The sequence below is a fragment of the Camelus bactrianus genome, chromosome 15 (genome assembly GCF_048773025.1).
Source record: "Camelus bactrianus isolate YW-2024 breed Bactrian camel chromosome 15, ASM4877302v1, whole genome shotgun sequence".
NCBI lineage: Eukaryota > Metazoa > Chordata > Mammalia > Artiodactyla > Camelidae > Camelus > Camelus bactrianus.
The window spans coordinates 47,033,845-47,057,854 of NC_133553.1; the positions used below are offsets into that span (position 1 = coordinate 47,033,845).

At 37.8% G+C, this 24,010-nt stretch overlaps 1 protein-coding gene across 1 annotated transcript; it reads right to left on the reverse strand.

Moving 5' to 3' along the window:
* Positions 1-4,433: 4,433 nt before the first annotated feature.
* On the reverse strand, positions 4,434-17,810 carry CALM2 (calmodulin 2). The gene is made up of 6 exons (XM_010967743.3): positions 17,684-17,810; positions 11,998-12,028; positions 6,536-6,679; positions 6,338-6,444; positions 5,792-5,927; positions 4,434-5,086 (listed from the first exon to the last, which is right to left on the reverse strand). Exons 1-6 carry the CDS (start codon positions 17,684-17,686, stop codon positions 5,058-5,060), a joined length of 450 nt encoding a protein of 149 aa, XP_010966045.2. The 5' UTR covers positions 17,687-17,810; the 3' UTR covers positions 4,434-5,057.
* Positions 17,811-24,010: the final 6,200 nt, after the last annotated feature.

The window sequence follows — 24,010 nt, forward strand, 5'->3', positions numbered from 1 at the left end:
AATGTTTGAACTGTGTTTAGCACAGTGCATTCAGTATAGATTATCATTGTCTTTAGGACACAAGCAAAATTTACAATCTGGTCTCATCTCCTTCCCCTCATTAGAACCTCATGATCTGATGTATACTTGCAAATCTTAAACATGCTACCTTCACACTTCTGTTGTCTCCCCACATGATAGCCCTTCTGTTTGAACTGCTTATTCCCTTCTTCCATGGCCTGGCAAACTTGAAGGGTCAACTCCTATTAGGCCTAACCCCTCAAACCCCAAAGAGGTGCCTATCTTTATTGCTGGACTCATTGTGACAAATTGTATCTCCCCTAATATTAAATATATCCAAAACACAAGTTTTTATCTTTATTCTAAATCCTTTGAACACAGAATAATTTAAATATTTGTTGAATGAGTAAGTTTTCCTTTTATAAATAAAACCAGAGGATGGATTATAGCAGTGCTTTCCCAAAATTGTGCATACACAATATCTGGAGATATTGTAAAATAGATACTGATTGAGAATTTGGGACAGGGCCTAAGACTCAACATTTTGAACAAGCACTCAGGTGACTCAGTGACTTTTTGAGTAGCAAGAGACAGGACCTCATTAGATTTCTCTTAAAATACTGGGAATTCTAAATTCATTTAACATAGACTTAAAAACAGAAGGGGTTTAAAAAAAAAAACAGGGAAAAAAAAAAAAAAAGCCAGGCACCAGGTTTGAAACCGAGAACTGAAATATTAAGACCAAGATGCAAATAAAAAACAGAACTTTCACAAAAGTAAGTGATTAAGCCAGTCCACCACTGTGCCTCATTTCATTGTCTTCTTTTGGCTGAGCCTGTAAAACTGGCTCAGCAAACCAGGGACTGGTACCTTAGAGACTATGCATGATGAAAGATACATTGAAGTCCAGAAAGCCATACAAAGTGAAATATAAGGGAACATCTAGATGAGAAAATAGTTTTGAGTATCTCAAAAATAGAAACAGCATGGGTCAATGATTTCAAGGACTTTACCAATAAAACAGACTAGTAAGTATATAGAATAAACAAAATGTCCCCTTAAGAAAATATTGTCTACCAATGACATTCTTCCCAGAGCTGGAACAAAAAATGTTAAAATCTGTATGGAAACACAAAAGACCCCAAATAGCCGAAACAATCTTGAAAAAGGAGAATGGAGCTGGGGGAAATCACGCTCCCTGGCTTCAGACTATACTACAAAGCTACAGTGATCAAAACAGTATGATACTGGCACAAAAACAGACACAAGATAGAAAGTCCAGGAATAAACCCATGCAATTATGGTCAATTAATCTATGACAAAGGAGGCAAGAATACGCAATGGATAAAAGACAGTCTCTTCAATAAGTGGTGCTGGGAAAACTGGACAGCTACCTGCAAAAGACTGATATTAGAACATTCTCTAATACCATATACAAAAATAAACTCAAAATACATTAAAGATCTAAATATAAGACCAGATACTATATAACTCCTAGAGGAAAACATAGGCAGAACACTCTCAGACATAAATCACAGCAATGTATTTTTTGAACCAGCTCCTGGCATAATGGAAATAAAAGCAAAAATAAACAAATGGGATCTAATTAAAGTTAAAAGCTTTTGCATAGCTAAGGATACGATCAACAAAACAAAAACCTACAGGATGGGAGAAAATATTTGCAAATGATGCAACCAACAAGGGACTAATTTCCAAAACATACAAACAGCTAATACACCTTTGTATCAAAAACAACAAGCAACCCAATCCAAAAATGGGCAGAAAACCTAAACAAGCAATTCTCCAATGAAGATATACAAATGGCCAATAGGCAAATGAAAAAATGCTCAGCATCATTAATTGTCGGAGAAATGCAGATCAAAATTACAATGAGACGTCACCTCACACCAGCCAGGATGGCCATCATTAAATACAAACAATAAATGCTGGAGAGGGTGCGGAGAAAAGGAAACCCTCCTACACTATTGGTGAGAGTGTAGGTTGGTGCAGCCACTATGGAGGACAATATGGAGGTTCCTTAAAAAACTAAAAATAGACTTACCATGTGATCCATCAATCCCACTCCTGGGCATACACCCACAGAAAAATAAAATTCAAAAAGACACCTGCACCCCAATGTTCATAGCAGCACTATTTACAATAGCCAAGACATGGAAACAACCCAAATGTCCATCAACAGATGACTGGATAAAGATGTGATACACACACACACACATATATACATACACACAATGGAACACTATTCAGCCATAAAAAAGAATAAAATAATGCCATTTTCAGCAACATAGATGGACCTGGAGATCGTCATTCTAAGTAGGCCAGAGAGAGAAAAAATGCCATATGATATCAATTGTATGTGGAATCTAAAAAAAAAAAACCAAAACACATATGAACTTATTTATAACTTGGATGATTGACTTCTTAAATGTGTAAGCACACTGGACTGTCCTTATGATTGGATTACAGCATTCTGTTCTTATTTTGTGGTTGGCTTTATTCCTTTGATAACTATGTAAGTTTAAAAAGCTAAAGCTCTAATCTATTCTTAAAAACAGTGATTAGTACATACATGTAAACAAACAAAAAAAAGTGCAGTATACTGTATTTACATGCAACATAATGAATATGTGCAAACTATAATAATTTACCTAATAAAACTGAAAAAGGAGGAGGGGAATATTGTCTTGCATAGTATCACTGAGAAAAGTTTAAGCAGGTTACCATAACAGCAGTTTTAAAAAGGGAGGATGCATTTCTCTTTGAGAATACAAGGCTACACTAAGTAGAGATCAACAGTACTTTCGCTGTGCATCAGATCTTGAAAAAAAATTCTAGGTGAAATACTTCCTATTCTAGGATTATTTTTAACTGCAACAGTGAATAGCTTTGGTTAGAATTATCTGAAAACAGACATGCTACAGATAGTATTGAGAAAAAGAATGATCAATTACCATGATCTCCTGCTAATATAAAACAGGTAATATGGTTAAGATTTGAAAATAAGGTTTTAAAATTATAGTTGATTCAAATAAGATTATGCAGTACTTACTGTGACTTTTGCCAGAATTACAGTAATATAAAGTAAGCAACAGGACACAAGAAAGTACCCCCAAGTGTTTCTCCCTTTCCACCTTGTTATCAACATTACTTCAAACTACTGGAACTGGAAAAACACCAAGAATAACTTTGCCCAATTCCCTCATTTTACAAAGGTCAGAACTGATTTAACAGCTTAAACACTTATTACAAATGCCAAGAACTATGCTAAGTGCTTCACTTAACGTTATTGTAAAAACCAAGTTAAAAACCAGTTGAGTAAATACACCCATTTTATGGGTAAGATAACTCCGGCTCAGGTAATACCGACCTCTTCAAGGTTATATACAGCAGTGATGTGAATACTGCTGCAATAAAACCCCAAAGCCCATGTTTAGTATTCTGGAGATTACTGTGCCTCAACAGCTAGACACAAGAACCTTTTCCCACCAAATGCCATGTTTGGCCTTTCTTTTGACTACACTCCTACATGTAATGAAGTACTTCCTATCTGACTGCCCACCTATTATGTAATACCCTGTTAGGATTATCAATGCCTGTAAATTCCTTTGTCCCATCTAAAATATACTTAACTCTTTTCTTTCACTAACCATCCAGTTTTCTATTTTCTGGTAGAACTAAATAAGAACAGGGGTATTAGTCAAAGATGGGCAGTAACCTGCCAATTGCCCCCTGGGAAATTAAAAACCTCTGGCTCTAATAATCAAGTAACAATTATACTTAAATGTCTTAATCTTGGCTCTGCTTTGCTATGGGCTCTTTCATTAAGTACGTAAAACATAGTCAGAAAAACAAAAACCCTGATAATCACCCTTTTGAGTAGCTCAAATTATAGAGAAAGCAGTGGTTTAGAAGTAAGCAAAAACTAAAACAAGGTTTAGCTATTGCCAATCCACTACTAAAGGTATCTTTTTTGTGAAACACGTTGCAGATAGATAGGCACAACTGAATTCTGTTTTATGGTAGTATAAAAAAGCCCTATGGGTAAAAACATTAGAAAACAGAGGTAAAACATAATTACCCTCCATTTGGAATTTTTCTTTTTGTATTTTTAACAAAAACATTTAAATCATTGCATGGCTAAAGTCAATGTGGATAAACGGACAACAAAGTTGAAAAATATATTAAAGTAGGCAACACTAAACACCACCTTATGCCAGTTCCACAGTAGGTATACTTAACAAAAGGTTTTTCAGTCTTTCACTTAAACCTTTTTAAGTAAAATTTAAAAACGAAATCTTAAAATAGTAAAAAAAATCACTTAGATCTAAATTATACCAAGTTGAGACCATTTCTACATTTGATTCTCAAAATTATTTGTCCTCAAGTTAAATGACTCAGATTCAGAGCAACAGTTGGGTAAATTGTAATTTTTTTTATTGGAAAACAAATATACAACTTGGAATGGATTTGAGGCAAATTGTGCCATACGCAGATTTTCAATAAGTGGCTAAAACAAAGTTTAAAAAGCAAGTAACAATAAAAGAAAATGTTCCTGGTACAGGACCAGCAGTACAAAAAAATAGTGTACGAGTACCTGGATAAAACACCCGTTTTGCAATAGTGCAACTTTTAAGTACATATTGTTGACTGTCCGTAGTCCACGCAGAGTTACAACTCCACACTTCAACAACAACATGCTGACAGTTCCTAAAGAAAACTACTTGGAAAAAAAAGGCATAACCCAGATGTTCCCTCATTTGACCAACTCCATCTAAGTTTAGATGTGCAGAAGGGCTTAGATATATCCAGAGTAAGCCACATGCAACATGTTACTTGATCAATTTTCTAAAATAAGGTTTCAGGACAATGACAGTAAGATAAGGGAAGAAAACATGGAGGAATGAAGTCCTAATTACTATACATGCATATTTTTTTTGACAGTAGGGGAAAACCTTTTACAGATAAGTTACAAACAAAGAAAAGGCAAATAAACAATTTTGTACAAGAAATTTAACACATTCTGTACAATGTCTTCTTCACTTTGCTGTCATCATTTGTACAAACTCTGAAAAAGAAGTACACAAAATGTTGAGTCAATGGCAAAAGTCAAACAAAGCCAGTAACATTTACTCAATCACTAAGAGTCTCCATTTCCCTTTTTTTCCTCAAAATTATCAAAAGTACAGAGGAAAGCTAGTTTACTGCCAAGGCTGGATCTTCATATACCAAAATTATTTATGATTATAAATAAACCAAATTAATGCTTTAGATAAGCTATTATAGATAAAAAGCAATTTTGCTTAGTTCATTATCACATGGTAACTTTGAACTGAAGCATATGTAAACACTTTCAGATTAGAGCTAACTAAAGGGAAGGAGACTCCCAACAAAAGAAATAAAATCATCTTGATTTTGAGGACTTTGAAATAAAATTGAAGCTTTTCAAAATATTCCACAATTGGAAACAAAAACTATTTTACCATAGACTTTAATGTGCTTATGACATCACCCAGGAATCTTATTAAAATGTAGATTCTAGGTAAAGGGGTAGGGCCTGACTAAATAGTTCTAAAAAGTTTGCAGGTGGCAGTGATGTTGCCTAATCTGTAGACAACACCATGAACAGCAGGTTAGTAACTACCAGTAACTGTTTTGGCATCTTCATTTGGGGGGGGGGGGGGGCACTAATTTTGACCTATCAGATACCTAACAAGCACGTCTAACCTTAAAGTCAAAGCACAGAATAAGGTGGTGAGAGTGAAAAACTTACCTTCATAGTTTACTTGACCATCACCATCAATATCTGCTTCCCTGATCATTTCATCAACCTCTTCATCTGTTAACTTTTCTCCAAGGTTTGTCATCACATGGCGAAGCTCTGCTGCACTAATATAGCCATTGCCATCCTAAAAAAATTTTTAGTAAAATGTCTAAGCAGAATTATAGACTTAATGAGTTGGAATAGAAGTTTGTACCAGACTTCACCTTAGAGAGCAAAATATACTCTAGAAATGCATACAAACAAAAGCAAAGTCTACAAATAGTTGACCTATAAATTAAATGTCACTGAGTCAAGCAGGATATCCTATATTGAAATCACTTTTTCTTAGTTCCAAGATAAAATGATGCCACAAAATCAATGCAATATATATGTTATTAGGAAATCTCCATTTATACTGAATTCTTAAAAAAGCTTTTGCTTGATATTCAAGTATGTTGGTAAGTCATCAAAAAGCAAGTCTTCAAAGATTATGAGGTCTTGGTATCATTTCATCCTCAAATTAAAATTTAACAAATCCAATCTTTAAATACTTACCTTATCAAACACACGGAATGCTTCTCTAATTTCTTCTTCACTGTCTGTGTCTTTCATTTTTCTTGCCATCATTGTCAGAAATTCCGGGAAGTCAATTGTGCCGTTACCTGAAATGGTTTGTTTAGTTGAAACATTACAACAGAATTTAAATGCCACTTCAACTCCCCGCTTCCAAATCCTAAATTTAAAAAGACTCACCATCAGCATCTACTTCATTTATCATGTCTTGTAACTCTGCTTCTGTGGGATTCTGCCCAAGCGACCTCATTACAGTTCCCAATTCCTTTGTTGTTATAGTTCCATCACCATCCTTGTCAAATAGTGAAAAGGCTTCTTTGAATTCTATTTGAAAGAGAGACCACAATCCAAATGTACAGGTTAACAACAAAAAAACGTAGCCTCCTAAATGAAAAGTATTAATTACCTCTCAAATTAAAGATATATATAGAGATATGATCTAAAATGGGATTTTGATTCCTGCAGGATTAGGCAGGAAAACTTCGTGGTATTTCAGACATTTTTAGCTAATCATACGTTCATGCTGATCTACCAGGAATTTTTTTTTATCTAAAATCTTACAGGGAACACCAATACCTAGACCAGTTAAAAGTCATATTATTCTGGGTTGAAAGATGAAAAGAATCAATCCCCAAATGACTGGCTTCTCTATTTTCTGTTAAAGCTACTCTATGGGACACAATTCAAAATTACAAATCTAACCTACACTTAGAATAGAAAAATAAGACCAAATACAGATTTCTATACTGTAACTATGCCATTTGCAGTAATCCTCAAAGTTAAAATTAAGTCTATTTAGTCACCTACTAAATTAAAACCAAAAAACTAAACTTCATAACAATATGCAGTAAACTAGTTTCCTTTTCTAGTAGAAGGGACTATCACCAAACAATCTATGATAATGTTAACAATGGAATTATCAAGATATGAATGGCCAATTTTAGCTAAGTGCTCTAATACTGAAAACAAAGGTAATTTAGACCTTTCTTCAGAACATAGGACACCAACCTTGTAATAGAGTGAAACACATTATTGCCTAAGATCTTTAAGATCATCTTATGAAATTATGTTGCTTTTAATTCACCACTACATTACACGAAAAGCTACTGACGCAATAGTCCAGAATACCTGAATACAGAGGAACTAAACCAGAGATTAAATTTGGTAGCGCAAGGGCATATAAACGAGCTAATAATAAAGCTAGTACTTTCCGAGTAAGGTACTTTCTAAAAGATATTAGACTCTATCAGCAAGCAAATACAAAAGCATACAGCACAGAAACTAAAAGCAGACGTGGAACTCAATTGCCTGGGCTAAAAAATTCCAGTTCTGCTACTTACTAGTATGTAACCTTGGGCAAAATTTACTAAACCTTTTCCTCTTCAGCTTCCTCATTTTTGTCAAATAGGGATATTTGTACCTACTTCCTACAAGAATTAGTACAGGTAAAGGTTCTACCTTACACTGCCGAAGGCTCTTGCTCCTAGATAGATGTCTTCTACATGTCGATGTGACCAATTTCCTTACCCTTTTTTTCTCTCCTTGGCCATTTCATCTATGTCCACTTATAACGAAGACTTCTATCTTACGTCCACTCTCTCTCTTACATAATGCCTTTAACATAATACCTCTCTCTTAACATAATACCTTTATTTCTGACTTCCTACAGGACACCCTCCCTGGCTGATCTCAAGCAAGACATGAACTGTATGCACCCCCAGCAACCCTAGAAACGCAAGCAAAAGCCGCTTTAATTCTTTCCCTCTGAAACATGTCAACAGCTCCTGTTGAATTCTGCTATTTAAATACTGCCCAATTCTTTTTCATTTCTATTCCCAGTATTTTGGTTCATAGCCCTATCATCTTTTATCTGGACTATCATAATAGCTTTCAAATAGGTTCTTTATTTAAAATTACCCATACAACTACCTGGGTCCTACCACCTTTCTGGTTTATCATGTTACTTTCTTCCGCTTAAATTCTTTTAATTGTTTAGCTTTAGACCAGGTATCACTGACTAGCTGTAGTCTGCCATGCTCCATGGTAAGTAGCATAATTCCATTCCACTTAAGTATTGCTTGTTTTCAGAGGAACTCACCTGGTATCAGAAGCTTAACACCAAACTACTGCTTGATCTCATGAAAATATACAGTACTAACCAAGATCAACCCAATGACAGAAATAAATCAGTTAAGTCCAACAAATAGCAGAATTTGATGAAAACATCTTCATTTTATTCATTTTTTTAAAAGGGATATACAAATATATAGAAATACATAAACTATTAGGGTTTGAACACATAGCATCTATCCACAGCTATAACGTAGGCTCTAAAAAAATTAAAGAACTTAAGAGATTCATATTTATTTACACTATATTCTCTGCTATAATACTTAGCTAGAGGATCACTTACCACCACCAAGTGCAAAAATTCACAACGTGTAACTAGCTATAATCAATATATGATTTAACTTAAAGACAAATCCTGTAAATATGTACATTTATGTTCTAAATTTCAAGAAGTTAACTCAAAATGTTTGCTAGAGTAAGTTAAAGGCAGAAAATAAAATTGTACAAATGCTATAACCACTGTTTACATTAAGGATACAAAAAGAAATAAAATATTTTAAAGGTCAACGTTTATTCCAAATCTCTGTATTTTTACACTAAGAGAGGCAGAAATCCTTGTAAAAGCTCCTTGAAATAAGAATAAACTCAAAAGTACAATTTAAATTCACCTGCCTTTATAGCTTACCACCTATGCTTCAGAACTAGTTTAATCTTCATGTATAAAAGCATATTATTCTAAATAGTAATTCCCAGGAATGACTTGAAATATAAACCCACGAATCAAAACCTCAACTGATAATAAGATAACAACAGGTCCTGAATGTCATGGAACAACTACCTTCAACATAACTGATGGAACCTCTCCAAATCCCTTCTAGCTAAGTTTAAGTTGAAACTTTTAGAAGTAGTATAATTACCTGTTTTACTTACTCATTAGCAACTCTAGGATTCCTTTCTAATTGTTTGCTACATAAATTCATAATTTCATTAAAACATGTTATCATGAAACAATTACAACAAAAGAAAAATCAAATGCCTGTTTACCAATTACTATTTAGAAAATTCTGAACTTAACAATCCCGTAAAAGTCACATATCGATGTTTGTTGAGTAAGAATAGTACTTTTTTTTAATCGAGTAAGTTTTATCCCTACACTGGACTTCAAAAGTTTAATGAAGGTTTAGGTGCAAATTTCTTAAAAAAAGAAAAATTATTTTACATTTTTCCTTTATTAAACACTAAAAACTAATGACATTGTGGCAGTCATCAACAAAATTAACTTGTTACTGATGTCACACTAGACTGTCCTGTTCTCTTTAATGCAAACATTCTAGTAACCACCTGAAGAACAAGCATACTTCTTTCTAGACCAAGTTATTTACAAGTGGAATTTCAAGTCTGTAGTAATCATTATCATATGATGATAAAACTAGCTTAAAAAATACCTTAATATTTTCAACACTGCATTTATGTATAAAACTTGTTAACTTTTTTAAACAAGTAGGTCTAAGATTCTAAAATGTTACTGTTACCAGTTACAATTTACCAGATTGAAAAAAAAATCTTGCCTTCACCTCAAAGGTGGACACACTAAAACATACTAAATTTAAAAGGAAAGGACTTTGAGAGGGGGAATAATTCCTAGGATAGGGTAGGTACTGTTCTAGAACATTTTCTGTGTGGCACACCTCTTTGAAAATTTATCTATTCAAGAAATATTTACTCAGTCTTTACTGTGTGGGAGGTACTGGGGATACAAGAGGAAACAAAAAGTTTCCTGATCTCATAGGGTTTTTATTTTAGTAGCATAAAAGCTTTGGTTTCTCTACCTTAAAGGTTCATTAAAACCTGGGGTCCAAAGAACAATTTTTAAAAGCCTAGGAAAAATCAGCGTAGGGAGAGAACCTAGAAGAGCTTCCTTTCCCTCTCACTAGAAACCTAATTGTGTGATAGAAGCAAATGAAAAGACAATTTACCTTTAAGACAATGTTCCAATGAACTACAACAGTATTCTTTAAAAATGGTATCAGCCACTGAAAACTAGATCCTTTTGTATTTAACATAGACAAGCTAGTTTTTAAAAAAGAACTGCATGTGTGTTTGGGAGGGGAGTAAAGAGCATCAACTATGTGACAGGCACCCTGAGTAATACGTTTTCTACCCTAAAGTGAACATGCTGTGCTGTGTAGAATTACCTGACTGGAAACACCGAGAAATGAAAGGCCAAGAAGACAACGGGTATATTAGAAAAGGTTAAGAATAAGACACTGGAAATACATAGCTTGAGTCAGCTTTTTTCCCCCCTTTTCAGTTTTATTAGGTAGAATTTATTACAGTTTGACTGCACATATGCTACATTGCTGAGCCAGTTCTTTAAGGAAACATTACATAAAAAACTGAATTTTACATTTCATTGGCATACTTATAATAGTTTAAATGGACAAAGAAATTATTTCCAAAGCTCTACTTGACTACTTCAACACACAATACATGCAAATTCACCAATCCTAAAAAGCAAATCCCAAATTTAAGTCAAATGCAGTAAGAAATACAAATAAAAACTGCTTAAAATTAGTCCTTAATGCTAATAGCTTTCTACTTTATACAGTCCCATCAAATATATAGCTGAGTTCCAACTGGGCTTTTGAGTTTTCTCTACTACCAAAAAAAAAAGCTTTAGTGTTTTGAAGCACTTGAAACTCCTTGCCTACCAAGAAAATGTGGCAGTTAAAACTGTTTAATACTTTTGCTGTTTCTAATCAAAGTCAAGGAATCAAGTTTGAAAAGCATTTCAGCACTGCAACTAAAAAACAAAACAAATCACCATTTAGCATGTTTCCCCATTCAACATTTTCATGTTAACTAGCCATCTCAAAGTATTAGAATAAAATCAAAAGTATTTAATGGCATGGCATAATGACATGACATCAGGTTTTATGTAACAGTTTCACATACTTCCACGGGAAACCAAAGGTTTACAAAATTTAAACTCACTTTAGTAGCTGTCACTGCTTTTTAAGATAAAATTCAAATTACTACATCTATAAAACAGAATGCTAAGTTTTGGATCTAAGTTTTCCACTAGAGAAACAGTTATTTCCTGATTGACCATATATGCAATTCTAAGGTTAAAATATTAGCAATTTAAACCAAGGTAAATTCAACATTCATTTTCTGATTCTACAGTTTGAGTTACTTATTACTTACTAATTGGCCCTTTATTCTTAGGAGACTGATTTGGAGTTGCAGGGTTAGAAACAGCCCAGAATCAATGTTTTAGAGTAACATAATCTTCCAGAAAAACTAAACAAAGACCACCCATAACAGGCTCAAAAGTATATCCAGGTAAAACCGAAACCTGTCTTTAATTACAGTTAGCGCCACACATTTTTCACAGGCAAGTTTACCTTCTCACTTGGCAAAGCAGGTTCAATTACTGCATTACATTACACTCAGTAGTTACCATCTACTAGGAGATCGAAGTTAATTCTGTCATACAAATACCTCATTTTAAGAATGGTTATTCCATTTATAATTCAATAGGTAAAAAATCTAGCAAAGTTATTTCTCACCTGCAATCTGCTCTTCAGTCAGCTGGTCAGCCTACAAAGAGATCATAGAGGTAGGTAAGTGACTTGAGAGTATTTAGCCTACCGATTACAGAAACAAGCTTAAAAATTTTCAGGGTTCACCATGTCCCATAAACTTTATTTGGTCCAACATTCCTTAGTACCAGCAACAAATACAAGTAGGCAGAAAATGCAGACATCTGGTTTATCTTCAAAGCTAAGCTATCTTGCCCCCAAATATAAGTTACAAAAATATTTCAGAATATGCTTGAAAGTCTAATTTTATACAAATTTTTAAAAAAGCAAATTTGGCATACTAATAAGTTTAACTGAAATTATTATTCTGTTAAAGCAAAGATAGATTCAATAGAAACATTATTTCCTTTTTCCAAGTTAAGATACCTAAGCTGAAGCTCACCTTCCTCAGGTAGATACAAACCTTTATTACCAGAAATCTCCACTGAACCAAAAATAACAAAGATTACATTTAAAATTCCCCTACAAATGGTTAAATATTTCATTTGGACATGAATGTGATTTTCCATACCTCAAAAAACCAAGTATTACTAAGTAAAACTTCCATCTATCAAAAAGATGAAAATCTAAGCTGTCCTGGTTAGGGCAACATGAAAGTTAACAGTTTTTACTCCTCCTCACCTACCATGCAAATACAGAGCATCTAGAATTCTGAACACTTGAACTACATTATTTACCACATAATAGTCCAGCTATCCATTTTCTCTTGATGTTTGAAAGAAGAGTGACTTATTTTTGCTTTAAAAAACACGGTCAAAAAAACAAAAAACCCAAAAAACACAAAACACATGTTCAAGCATTTGCCAAAACCCCACTATCTTCACAATAACCCTTAATGGTATTATTATACCCTATCTTACAGATGGGGAAAGAGAGCCTCAGGTTAAATTTCAGAGAGTGGGAATACAAAAACCACTGACCAGTAGAGTGAGGATTTAAACACTGAAGTGTAAGACACATCCAATGCCTGTGAGTCTTAAATTCAGAGCACATCATAATATAATAAAGATAGCTGCAAAACAACAAGGCTCCTTGTTCTTCACGTGGCCTTCATCCTTGGACATTCTACTGCTTATTGCTACATATACCCATGAAGCAACTGCTTTATGTGGTACTGAGAGGCACTAACAAGAAATAGCCTATCTAATATTCCTTCCTACAAGAAGTCGAGTGTACTGTAAGTAATCCATTCATTTACTGGTATGAAAAGAATAAACACTGCCCGGTTTCATTCATTTTAAATGAACACAGTTCGGAAAAGGATAGCACCTTAATATAGAACAGCATCTTATTTTCTCTAGAGAACAGCATGAGAACATTTGAGAAGGAACCCAGAAAGCAGAAATTTCTTCCTCTGATCAACAATTCTGATTTGACCTTAATGCAAACTCAACTTGTGGCTATTTAAAAAAAAGAAAGCCAATAACCTGGTAACTTAAAATTGAAGAGCCAATAATTTAGTTCAAATCAACAAATTTATAAAATAAAAATTATCTACTTTTATTCTTACCAATCCAAATCCTCCACCAAGTATTTGGTGTAAAATCACAGATTACTTTTCCCTAGGAGTAAGATTTAAAACATAGCAAATTCACTGCGTAATTTTTACTCTGTTAGAAGTAACAGACAATTTACTTCTAATTCCATTCTGCAGGACTTCCATCATTTCTGAAAGAAGGGCAACACGCCTTGGTGGAAGAAAAAAGCATGGTGCTTTGAGTCATCACTGGGCTAGTATCCCAGCTCTGCCACTTAACAGCTGTGTGACCTTGGACATGTAACTCAATCTCTCATAGTCAACTTCATCTGTAACACACAGTATTAATAACTACCTTGCAGGATCACTGTAGAGATTAAGTGAGAAGCTATGTAAAGGGCTAGCCCAAAGAGGTCAGTGATAACTATTTCACATAAATTAATCAAAGAACATACAATGCAATGTTAAATACCAATCTGACTAGTTCAACTTCCACACAGAAGGTAGACATGCAGGGCATTATCAAGCCCTTTACAGCAAACTTACTATGTTCCATGTTAACTTTAAGATGAGAAAATATATTTCCACAAACTGAAACCACAAGGTGCAAGCCCAGAGACAGATGTAGCAAGAGAAATCTGTTTAGGACTAAAAACGTCAAGCCAAATGAAGTGAAGACACTGTAGTATGTGTGAGAGCTGAAGAATTAATTGCTATGTGCAGAAAGGAAGAAGTGGTTTTTTTTCTCTCAACTTGCAGGGGAGGAGATTTTGGAAAGATTCATTAATATAAAAGATGAGAAGGCCTTAGGAAGAAAACTTTAAGTCACAAAGCCTAAAAGAGCTCAATTTTGCTTGGAATGTTTCAGAAAACATGACAAAAAAAAATTTTTTTTGTATTGAGTACTAACCCAGAGTTCAAGATTTGAAAATAAACTTTACAAGCAACATTCAGATTAAAGCCTACTAAAAAGTAAGAGCACAAATCTCACAGTGTAATTTGTAAGCCTTTTCTGGACATGCAAATAAATTTGGTTCTTATTTCTGTCTGCAGAGAGTGCCATTTTCTTAGTAGAATAACAAGAATTATACTTTTGGGAAAACTCAAGCTCATTAACATGTGTTAATCTCAGTAAAGTGAAGAATAATTCACTAGAGAGATAACTAGTTCTTACTCCTTTATTTCTGCAAATATTGATTTAGTCCTTCCTACTGTTCTTGTCAACTCTAGAGAAAGCTTCCAGGCATTAGTATATTCAGGTTCTACTCCAGACCACTTGAACTAGAATCTGCATTTTGAAGAATCACAGCTGATTTGTTAACACTGAGAAAAAACACTGAATCTACTAATCTGCACTACATGTGTTATCTGAAGGGAATGCATTATGTACGTATTAAGTATTTCCTAAATGGCTTTCAAAAGTAGGTAATGGATACTCTGGGAGCTTATCTAGTAAAAGATGGTATGAAAATAATCCAAAATTCTAAACTGAATAAATGTTTAAGTCCATAGGCTTGAAATGGAACAAATTTCTATCCTTCATTCACTCCTGTTTATCCCTCACTGCTACTTAGATACAACAAAGGCTTCACACGCAATTTTTTTTCCTTACTATTTCAGAAATCGGGGTCTTTGTTTTACCTACATCAAAAGGAGTCTCTAAATGACTTCAGTTGAGTTAAAAGATGCCTTTAATTCTGATAGAACAGCACTTAGCATATAGCATCCTGGCCCAAAAGAGAAACCACTAGAACAAATTACTTCATAAAAATTGCGACCTTTACTCAAGGCCTAATTTGATCATTCTAGCTGAATCCAGAACCGTCTAGATTTTAATAGAGCCATAGTTAATTTCTTCCGTCTAATAAAAACAAATCTCCTTGCTGTCCTAATGGAATGATTATTTATTAACACTCAAGTGACAAAATTTTCCACCTCTTCGTATTTTTCACTTATTTAATCACTATGGCCTCAAGTCTTAAAGTAACCCCTCCTCTTTCAATGGGCATGTATTGACTATATGTAAACAGAAGAACCATGTGAGCAAACTTATTCCACTTCCACATCAAATAAATATTCTTTGACTTGATGACTAATTTTAAATCTTAAGATCCTGGGGCTGGGTATAACTCAGTGGTAGAGCACATGCTTAGAATGCGTGAGGTCCTGGGTTCAACCCTAGTACCTCCATTTAAAATAATTTTAAAAATAAACCTTAAAAACTTGAAATTATGAAGCTACCTGAGGACAATTTCCAAATTGTCAATTTAACAAACTAAGCTGAAAATCCCCAAAACATCAATGATGCAAACACAAAACGAAAAAACTGCAAGAGCTTGCTCACTTAAAAAAAAAAAAACGGCCACACTTTACCATTGGCAAAGGGCCATGAAAGGGTAGATACAAACTCTGGGCCTCACCAAGAAAATCCATTGAGCTCTTAATTCAATTACCAGGAAAAAACCTTGCCCTTCACTTAAGAAATTAAAAAAAAAAAATTTTCCCAATTTAGAACCTCGATGACATGCCTATAATGTACACCGTTTCACCTAGAGAGATGCAACCAGCATATTCAAATTTAGAATAATTAAAAATACCAAGATGGAACGAGTGAAAAAAAAGTGAACTCCTCTCCCCACACCCATACAGGCTGGAGGTTTCAGTTGGCAAGGATTCCCACCTCCTGTTTAAGATGTCACCTTGCCTCCTGGACACACCCATCGCCTGTAACCACTTGGCAGGAGGAACCACAAAATGAGTATTGCAAATTACCGCTCTCATTAGATTTTTTTTTAAACAGGAAAGAACAGGAGTTCCGGTCTCAAGTCACAGGAAAATGCTTTTAAAAATTAGCCCCCCAATATACTCTTACATCACGACAGTCATTGGCAACCATAACTGTACAAATGAATTAAACTGCACGTTGAGAACATCTGGCACTTTCTCTACGGAGATACGAGTTTCAAGGGGGTTGGAGAGGGGCAATACTTTGTGGGGTAGTGTTTAACATTCGGCGTGCACTTGAGTACTCAAGAAGAGGACCGTGACCCTTCTCAAAGGCATCCTTCCAACTGTTACAGGTTAAGACTGACTTTCACAACAGATCGGCCGTCACTCGCGCGCTGGCTTTCGGTAGGTGGTGAATAGGAAACGCCTTTCAGACCCTAGCTGGAGCCGATGGCTTTCTCTTACAAGATGCGTAGTGCGAGGCTGCGCCTGACCTCTCACATAAAGCTATTCCCTTCAACGACAAAGTCGCTTTAAAAGATTTTTTTAATGAGACGCCCAGCCTGAGCGTTGGAATTAGACCCCCAGGGATTGATGGAGTAGAAAGATAAAGATTCACAGAGCTTCCTTCGCGCCACCAGAGGGGGATGGGAACCGGCCGCGGCCGCCCTCCCCCACCCAAGCCCCAAGGGTCGGCCCCGCAGCGCCGCAGGCTGCCCAGACCTCCGCAGCCCTGCAGGTGCCAGCGTAGCAGCTGGGGAGCGAGCAGAACCGAGCCGGGCGGGCTGGCGGCGACTCCGGCCCCGCGCCCGCCGCCCCGCCCCGTCCCGTCCACGGCCGCTCCCCTCGCCGAGCGAGCTCGGCCCAAACAGCGCGCCCGCCCGCCGCTCGCGCGCCCCCCGCCCCTTCCCGGCACGCGGGGGCTGCGGGCTAACGGCGGCGCGGGCGCTCACCCGGGGCCTCGCGCGCTCCCGCCCGCCCCCTCAGCGCATGGCGGCCGTGAGCGGACAAAGGCGCTTTCCGGCGCCCGCACCAACGGTCCGTTGGGCTTTTGAATCCGGCCCGGGGTTGACCTTTCGAGGTACCCGACCCAAAGCTTATGCGCTCCCGCTCCCCTCGCCCTTCCACCCTCGCCTCAGGCGAGTGCCGGGTTGCCCCCGGCCCTGACTCCATCCTCAGCCAGCCCGGCCCCTGAGGAGATAACGCAGCCCCACAGGGAGGGAGGGCGCCTGGCCCCAGCACACTAAGGGACACCTCCCTGAGGAAAATGGGGGTGGGGGAGCACCTGCGACACAACCGCCGCGGGCGCCCCCAGCCTCTTTAGTGCCAACTCCCTGGCGAAGACCACTCCTCGAGAGTTCGAGGGAAGCTAGCTCCCTTTCTTTCATCAATTTGCTTCAGCCTCTTCCCCCTATAGGCCAAGCGCCGGCAGCTTAGCGACGCACTCACCATGCTGCAAGCGCTACCGGTCTCTGGGACGCGAAAACACAACCACTCAGCTCGCTTCCTCCACTCGGACTAATTCTCCTCCTCCGCCCCCAGCGCCTCATAAACACCTCCCTCCGCCAGATCCCTCCGCCACACGCCAGATAACGGAACATCACAAACGAGTCCCGGCCAACCCCCTCCCCTCCATCTCTTCTCGAGACCCCTTTATCCTCAGTTAGGTGGCCGACGATGCAAAAAATAAAGGAGAGTGGGCGAACGGATGACGTAAGTGGACTTCATTCCCCAGTGAGCGGTTGAAGGGCCGGTGGAGTCGCGCCGGAGGGGCGCTACTTTGCGGCGCGGAGGAGCATCGTAGTAGCAATGCGAACCCCGTTGGTCGTTGAACCGGCCTCTGATTGGCTGGTTCGTACCTGCAATGCGTCACCAAGGTTCGCAGCCGCCGCCGAGACGCGGTGCGGCTTCTGCCGTTGCTGCTCCGGCCGCGCTGTCCTGGCAACTGCGCCAGGCGGCGGAGTTGCTTACCTTGCGCTTGTCTGGGGAGTCACTCATCCTTCCCTCACTCACACATTTTCCCGCCGCTTGTGTAAGGGTCTGCGAAAACACCTTAAGCGGATAAAGAATAAAGCTGAAAGATCCAAGGAAACCCGTACCTCACGCTCAGCTTCTCATCCTCGTATTTTGGTCTCCTGGAGGCCTCACCCTCACCCTCACCCATTTCACTCCCTCACAAAACCCATGAAAATCTGGGTAAGGGCGAATGCAGTTGCCCAGTTACTTATCCGAAAGAGTCTTCCGCTTGTACTTCCCCTTCGTCTTCCTTGCTGGAGGTAATTTACCAGAAAAAAAGAAAGTCACTCAAAAACCGCAGTATCCAAGATTCCGTGGGATTTATCACTCCCAATAGCCCTTGATAATTGTCGAATAATAAGGTTCTGGCTTGGAGTGAGACCTGGGTGTGAATTTTGGTTGGGCAACTTTCTTAGATGCATGACCTTGGATGAGTCATTAAATTTTTAGCCTCATTTGTAAAATGGAGCTAATACTACCTATCTTGAAAGATTATTGTAAGAATTAGAATCATAAAGATTAGAGTTCATGTGAAATGTAAGAGTATCTGGCACAGGGTAGGCACCCAACAAGTGGTTACTATAATAAACTCGTAATACATATGATTAGTGAATTTCATAATGAATTTGCCCTTTGGGACCTCTAACCTCTCAGATTTAAATAAACATTTTTAAATCCACAGAAAAGTTAGCTCTTTAGAATTGGCACCCTTGTGTGCTGTTGGTGGGAATGTAAAATGCTACAGCCACTGTGGAAAACAGTATGGCAGTTACTTAAAAAATTAAACATAGAATTACCATATGACCCAGTAATTCCGCTTCTAGGTATGTATACCCAAGAGAACTGAAAGCAGGATGTTGAAGAGATATTGGTACACACATGTTCATAGCATTATTCATAATAGCTAAAGAAAGCAGCCCAAATGTCCTTCAGTGGATGAATGAAAATTATACATTTTTGGTTATGTACAATAGAGTATTATTCAGCCTTAAAAAGGAAGGAAATTCTGCAGTATACCACAACATGGATGAACCTTGAGGATGGTACGCTAAGTGAAATAAGTCACAAAAAGACAAATACTGCATGATTCCATTTATACAAGGTACTTAGACTAGTTAAAATCACAGAAATAGAAAGTAGAATCATGGTTGTCAGGGGCTGGGTAGTTATTGTTTAATGGGTGTAGGTAAGAGTTTCAGTTTGACAAAATGAGAAGTGTGATGGGGATTGGTGGTGGTAATGGTTGCACAACATTATGAATGTATTTAATACCACTGCACTCTTCACTTTGAAATAGTTAAGGTGGTAATTTTATGTGCATTTTATCACACATGAAAACATTGTTTTTTAATTTTTTGAACTATTTTCTGTAGAAAACTTTAGGTAAAAACTATTTTCTGTAGAAAACTTTAGGTAAAATCTATCACAAGTAGAGAGAAAAGTATAACAAACCTCCAAGTTCCCATCACTCAGCTTTACCAGTTAACAGCATTCTGTCATTCTTGTTTCATATACTTTCCCCAATTAAAAAAGAAATTAACTCCTTGGTCCTGCTCAAAATAAGCAAGGGTGTGTATAACCTAGAATATTTAACAAGGGAATAGTGATCACCTACCATGTGAATTCATTTGAATATAGTGTAATTTTCACTGAAGGTGGGGCTTCTGAGGCACAGAGGAGAGGACCTTAGCTCCCCACAGAGGTTCCAAAGAGAGTTCCCAAAGAACATGGCTGCTAAATTGAGTCTGACATGATAAATGGGCTAGGAAGAAGTGAAAAAACAGGGAGGAAGAGAGAAGAAAGTTTACGTGAAAGAAAGAACAGAACTAAGGTCCAGAGGCACGGAATTGCATGGCACAGTGAAGGAGCTGCCCGCAGTTAGGCATTTCCAGGGCCCAATCTCAGGAGAGGGTGCTGGGAGGTTAGAAAGGAACTAGGGATTTGTGCTCACAGTTCCTCAAGAAACTTGGTGGAACCGCTGTCCCGAAAGAATCCTCTTAGGCCACATCAAGGCTTTAGAATTTCCCAGTAAAAAGCACAGGTGTGTGGACCCTTGAAACTTGGAAACAGTATTCTCAGTAAGCCAAGGTGAAATCTTGCCTCCTGAGAACACCTTCCTGCCCAGCAAGACCAAAAGGTGTTCTCTAATAGCGGTCTGCACCCACCTGGAAAGCCCCAGCCTTAACCTGCTTTAAACAACTTAGACATTTTCTCATGCCATCTAAAGTATTTCCTTTATTAGGCCAGAGATGGATCATCTTTCTTTCAGTTGTGTAAATGAGACAGAAAGTAAGTGCTCTTTCAATTAGTATTGGCAACCCTGTGACCTCCCTTTCAGATGAATGACTATTCAATGAAAACTCAGGACCCCAAGCTTCTATTGTCCTTGCTAATGTGGTGATGTAATGATGGGGGAGAAGGTGGGTTTAATTAACTTTTCCCACAAATGAAATACACTCTATCATCGAGAATGTTACTTAAAAGTAGTTGCCTCTGCTTCAGAATGGAGCTGAACCACAGAGCCCTAAGGCCACCATTCCCTTACTCTGCATTCTGGTAGCTCCCAAATCTTTCCAAGATTTTCCTCAGAAATTTGTCTCTGATTCTTCCTCAGATGGAAGAGCCATTAACAAATTTTTCCTTCAGGTTCATTACTAAAAATATTCTCTCTTTACACAATACCCCATCAGTGTGCAGTGCTTTTACAAATGAAATTTTTAATAATAGGAAATTGAATGACAAAATGCATAATCACCTCTTTAAGAAAATGAATTTTTAAGAGGATTGATGCATAACTGTATAACAAATTCGAGCTTAAGTTTAATATACAGGTGCATGCTTAGATACGTATGTATTGAATCAAAGAGCTTTTAAGCAAATATTTGGTAATGAAATATATCTGTTAAAGAGAATACAGGAAAGTTCTTCCTGATTTCTTAGGTTGAATTTCAGTCAGACCTCTCTTGCAGAAACTTCCTTGCTGACCTCTCCAAGAAGAGAAAGAAAATTATTAAAAAAAAAAGTTAAGACTTTTAAATGGCATTTAAAGCCCTTGTGGCTTTTGTGTATTTGAGACCGTTCCAAATCAATTTATTTATAGAGCATTTGTCTTCCACAAGATGACATACAGTGCAGCCTGACTTTGGCAACTGCCAGCTGGGAAGCAAAGCTGGTGACCACCATCACATCAAGGCCTAGAAGGTGGCTGGTTTCTCTGTTTTCCCCTCCTTATTGAACCACAGAGCCCTAAGGCCACCATTCCCTTACTTTGCATTCTGGTAGCTCCCAAGTCCCAAAACGATCCATCTCTAGCCGAGTAAAGGTGAGATCTGACAGCTTTCTACCTTTGTCCATCTTGGGAAAAATGAGAATGAACTTCCTCTCCAGGCTTTAGTTCCTCAATTTGCAGAACAGAGATAACACAAGCCCCATCTTTTGACATTTGCTTTCATAGGGTCTGTCCTCCAGCTAGGGTATCCAGCTGTGCTCTGAAACAAAGGCAGAGCAGCATCACAGTGGCATTCTTTTTTTTTCTGGGGTGGGGGTGTGGAGGCAGAGGTAATTAAGTTTATTTATTTATTTTAACAGAGGTGCTGGAGATTGAACCCAGGACCTCACGCATGCTAAGCACATGCTCTACCACTGAGCTATACCCTCCTCCCCACAGTGGCATTCTTGATTATGGGCCCTATGTGATTCTGGACAGGTGAAAAAATTAAGTCCTAAATACCCTAAGGCATTGACAGTATGCATCAACTTCTCTCCTGTGCCTCTAGAATGGTACTTGTTTTGTGCCAACCTTGAGGTAATTGAGAAAATAGTACTCAAATGATTTTCTTGTTTGGTGGTTCAGCTAAGAAGACCTGGTTGAGAAAGTAAGACTACCCCTTTCCAGGATGATGGGGCAAAACAGAGCTAGAATGAGAATCCAACCAGGTCATGAGAATGTCTTGCCCACAGCATCCTCAGTCTGATGAGTAAAGAGTAGCAAAAGAACTGGATCTGCCAGACCTCCTGAATGGACGTATGCTCGTATACACACAGGAAAAGTTGAAGGTCATTAACTTTGATATTGACACTCTGCCATTTATTCAACTACTCATTCAAAAAAATTAAGATGTTAATTTAGGGTGACTAATCATATAGGTTTGCCTAGGATTGAGGGGTTTCCTGGGACATAGGACTTACAGTGCTAAAACCACACAGTCACAGGCAAACCAGGGTGTTTGGTTACCCTGGAAATCATGACCACTCATTCAATAAATCCCAATATTTATGTGCTTATAAATGTGCAATGAGAAGAATGAGCTATGAGAAGACTGACCCCCGAAGCACATAGGAGAAAAACCTAATGGTCAAGGGGAAGACTTCCTAGAGAATGTGATCCATAGGAATTTGAGTGAAGGTGGAGAAAGAGGAAAAGGTGTTTGAAGAAGAGAGAAGAAGCGCAAAGGAACAGGGATATTGTCAGTACCACCATCACCTCTAGCATCATCACATTAACAGCCACTGGTGATTGGGTGCTCACCATGGGTCAGCTACTGTGCTGACCACTTGATGTACGTTGTGCATATTACTGACCATTCCATTCCTCTTGAAACACTCTTCTTGCTTGGCTTCTAGAACACCTCTCTGCTAGTACTTCTTCTACCTCTCTGGCAGTTTCTTTGCAGGCTCCTTGGCTGGCTCCTTCACCTGTTGCTTTAAAGATGGCATGCCTCCAGGTTTAAGCACTCCATGGCTCTCTTCTTTTGTGACTTTTGACACCTGCTGTGGGCACCCTCCCCATTCCCACAGCAGTGGTTCTGCGCTGATGACCCCCAAATATGGATGGCCAGATCAGTATTTTCAGCTGCTCAGGCCCACCCTAACATTTGTGGGCCTCAGTCAGGAGTACAATTGGAGGCTTACACAGCGTATGTTAAATGTGTTGAAGTTATACATCAAGCTAACAAGTAAAATATGTTCGAGCCTCCTACTTTGACAAATAAACTTTCATAACAACCTGGAAGGCTGTGGTCAGTTGTAGAACTTCAGATTTCCACACCAGATCGTAAAGTGTGAGGAAGCCATCCTCTAGCCCACGGCCCACCATTTCTCCTCACACGTGTTGTATGTGCCTTTGTCACTTGGCTTTTGATAACACTCAGAAGAGCTTTACAAAGTCTAAGTTGTCTTATAAATATTGAAATCTTTTTTTATCAGAGAAAGTGGCCAGGAGGATAATTCTGATCTTCTTATGTAAGTTATTATTCAAATCAGTTTGAAAATGCTAAATATGTACTTAGTCAAATATAATTTTCATCTTCCTTGGAATTTTTTAGATGTCATTGTACAATAACTGTTGATACAATTTTTAGATTGTATTTTTTCTCATCTTACTTAGAGAATTTATGGTTCAGACTATATTGGCTTGATGAAATTAAGAATTAAAGCAATTAATCACCACATAATTAAGCTAAAAAATGTGCTTTCAACTTTGAATGGTTTCACGGAAAAGAAATAATTGATTAGATAGAAATTATCTCAAGCATCTTTACTGACCACAATGCCATGAAACTGGAAATCAACAACAGAGAAACAAAGGAGAAAAAAAGGAAAGCATGGAGATTAAACAATATGTTATTGAGAAAACAATGGATCAATGAGGAAATCAAAGCTGAAATTAAAAAATACCTTGAGACAAATGATAATGAAAGCACAACCACTCAAAACCTATGGGACACAGCAAAGGCAGTGCTAAGAGGGAAGTTTATAGCG

Bases quoted from the DNA above. Each gene is read 5' to 3' on its own strand.
- CALM2 (XM_010967743.3), bottom strand. The intron at 6,445-6,535 runs GTGAGTCTTTTT...AAACCATTTCAG, and splicing joins AAATGAAGTAGATGCTGATG to GTAACGGCACAATTGACTTC. The intron at 5,928-6,337 runs GTAAGTATTTAA...AAATTTTTTTAG, and splicing joins CATTCCGTGTGTTTGATAAG to GATGGCAATGGCTATATTAG.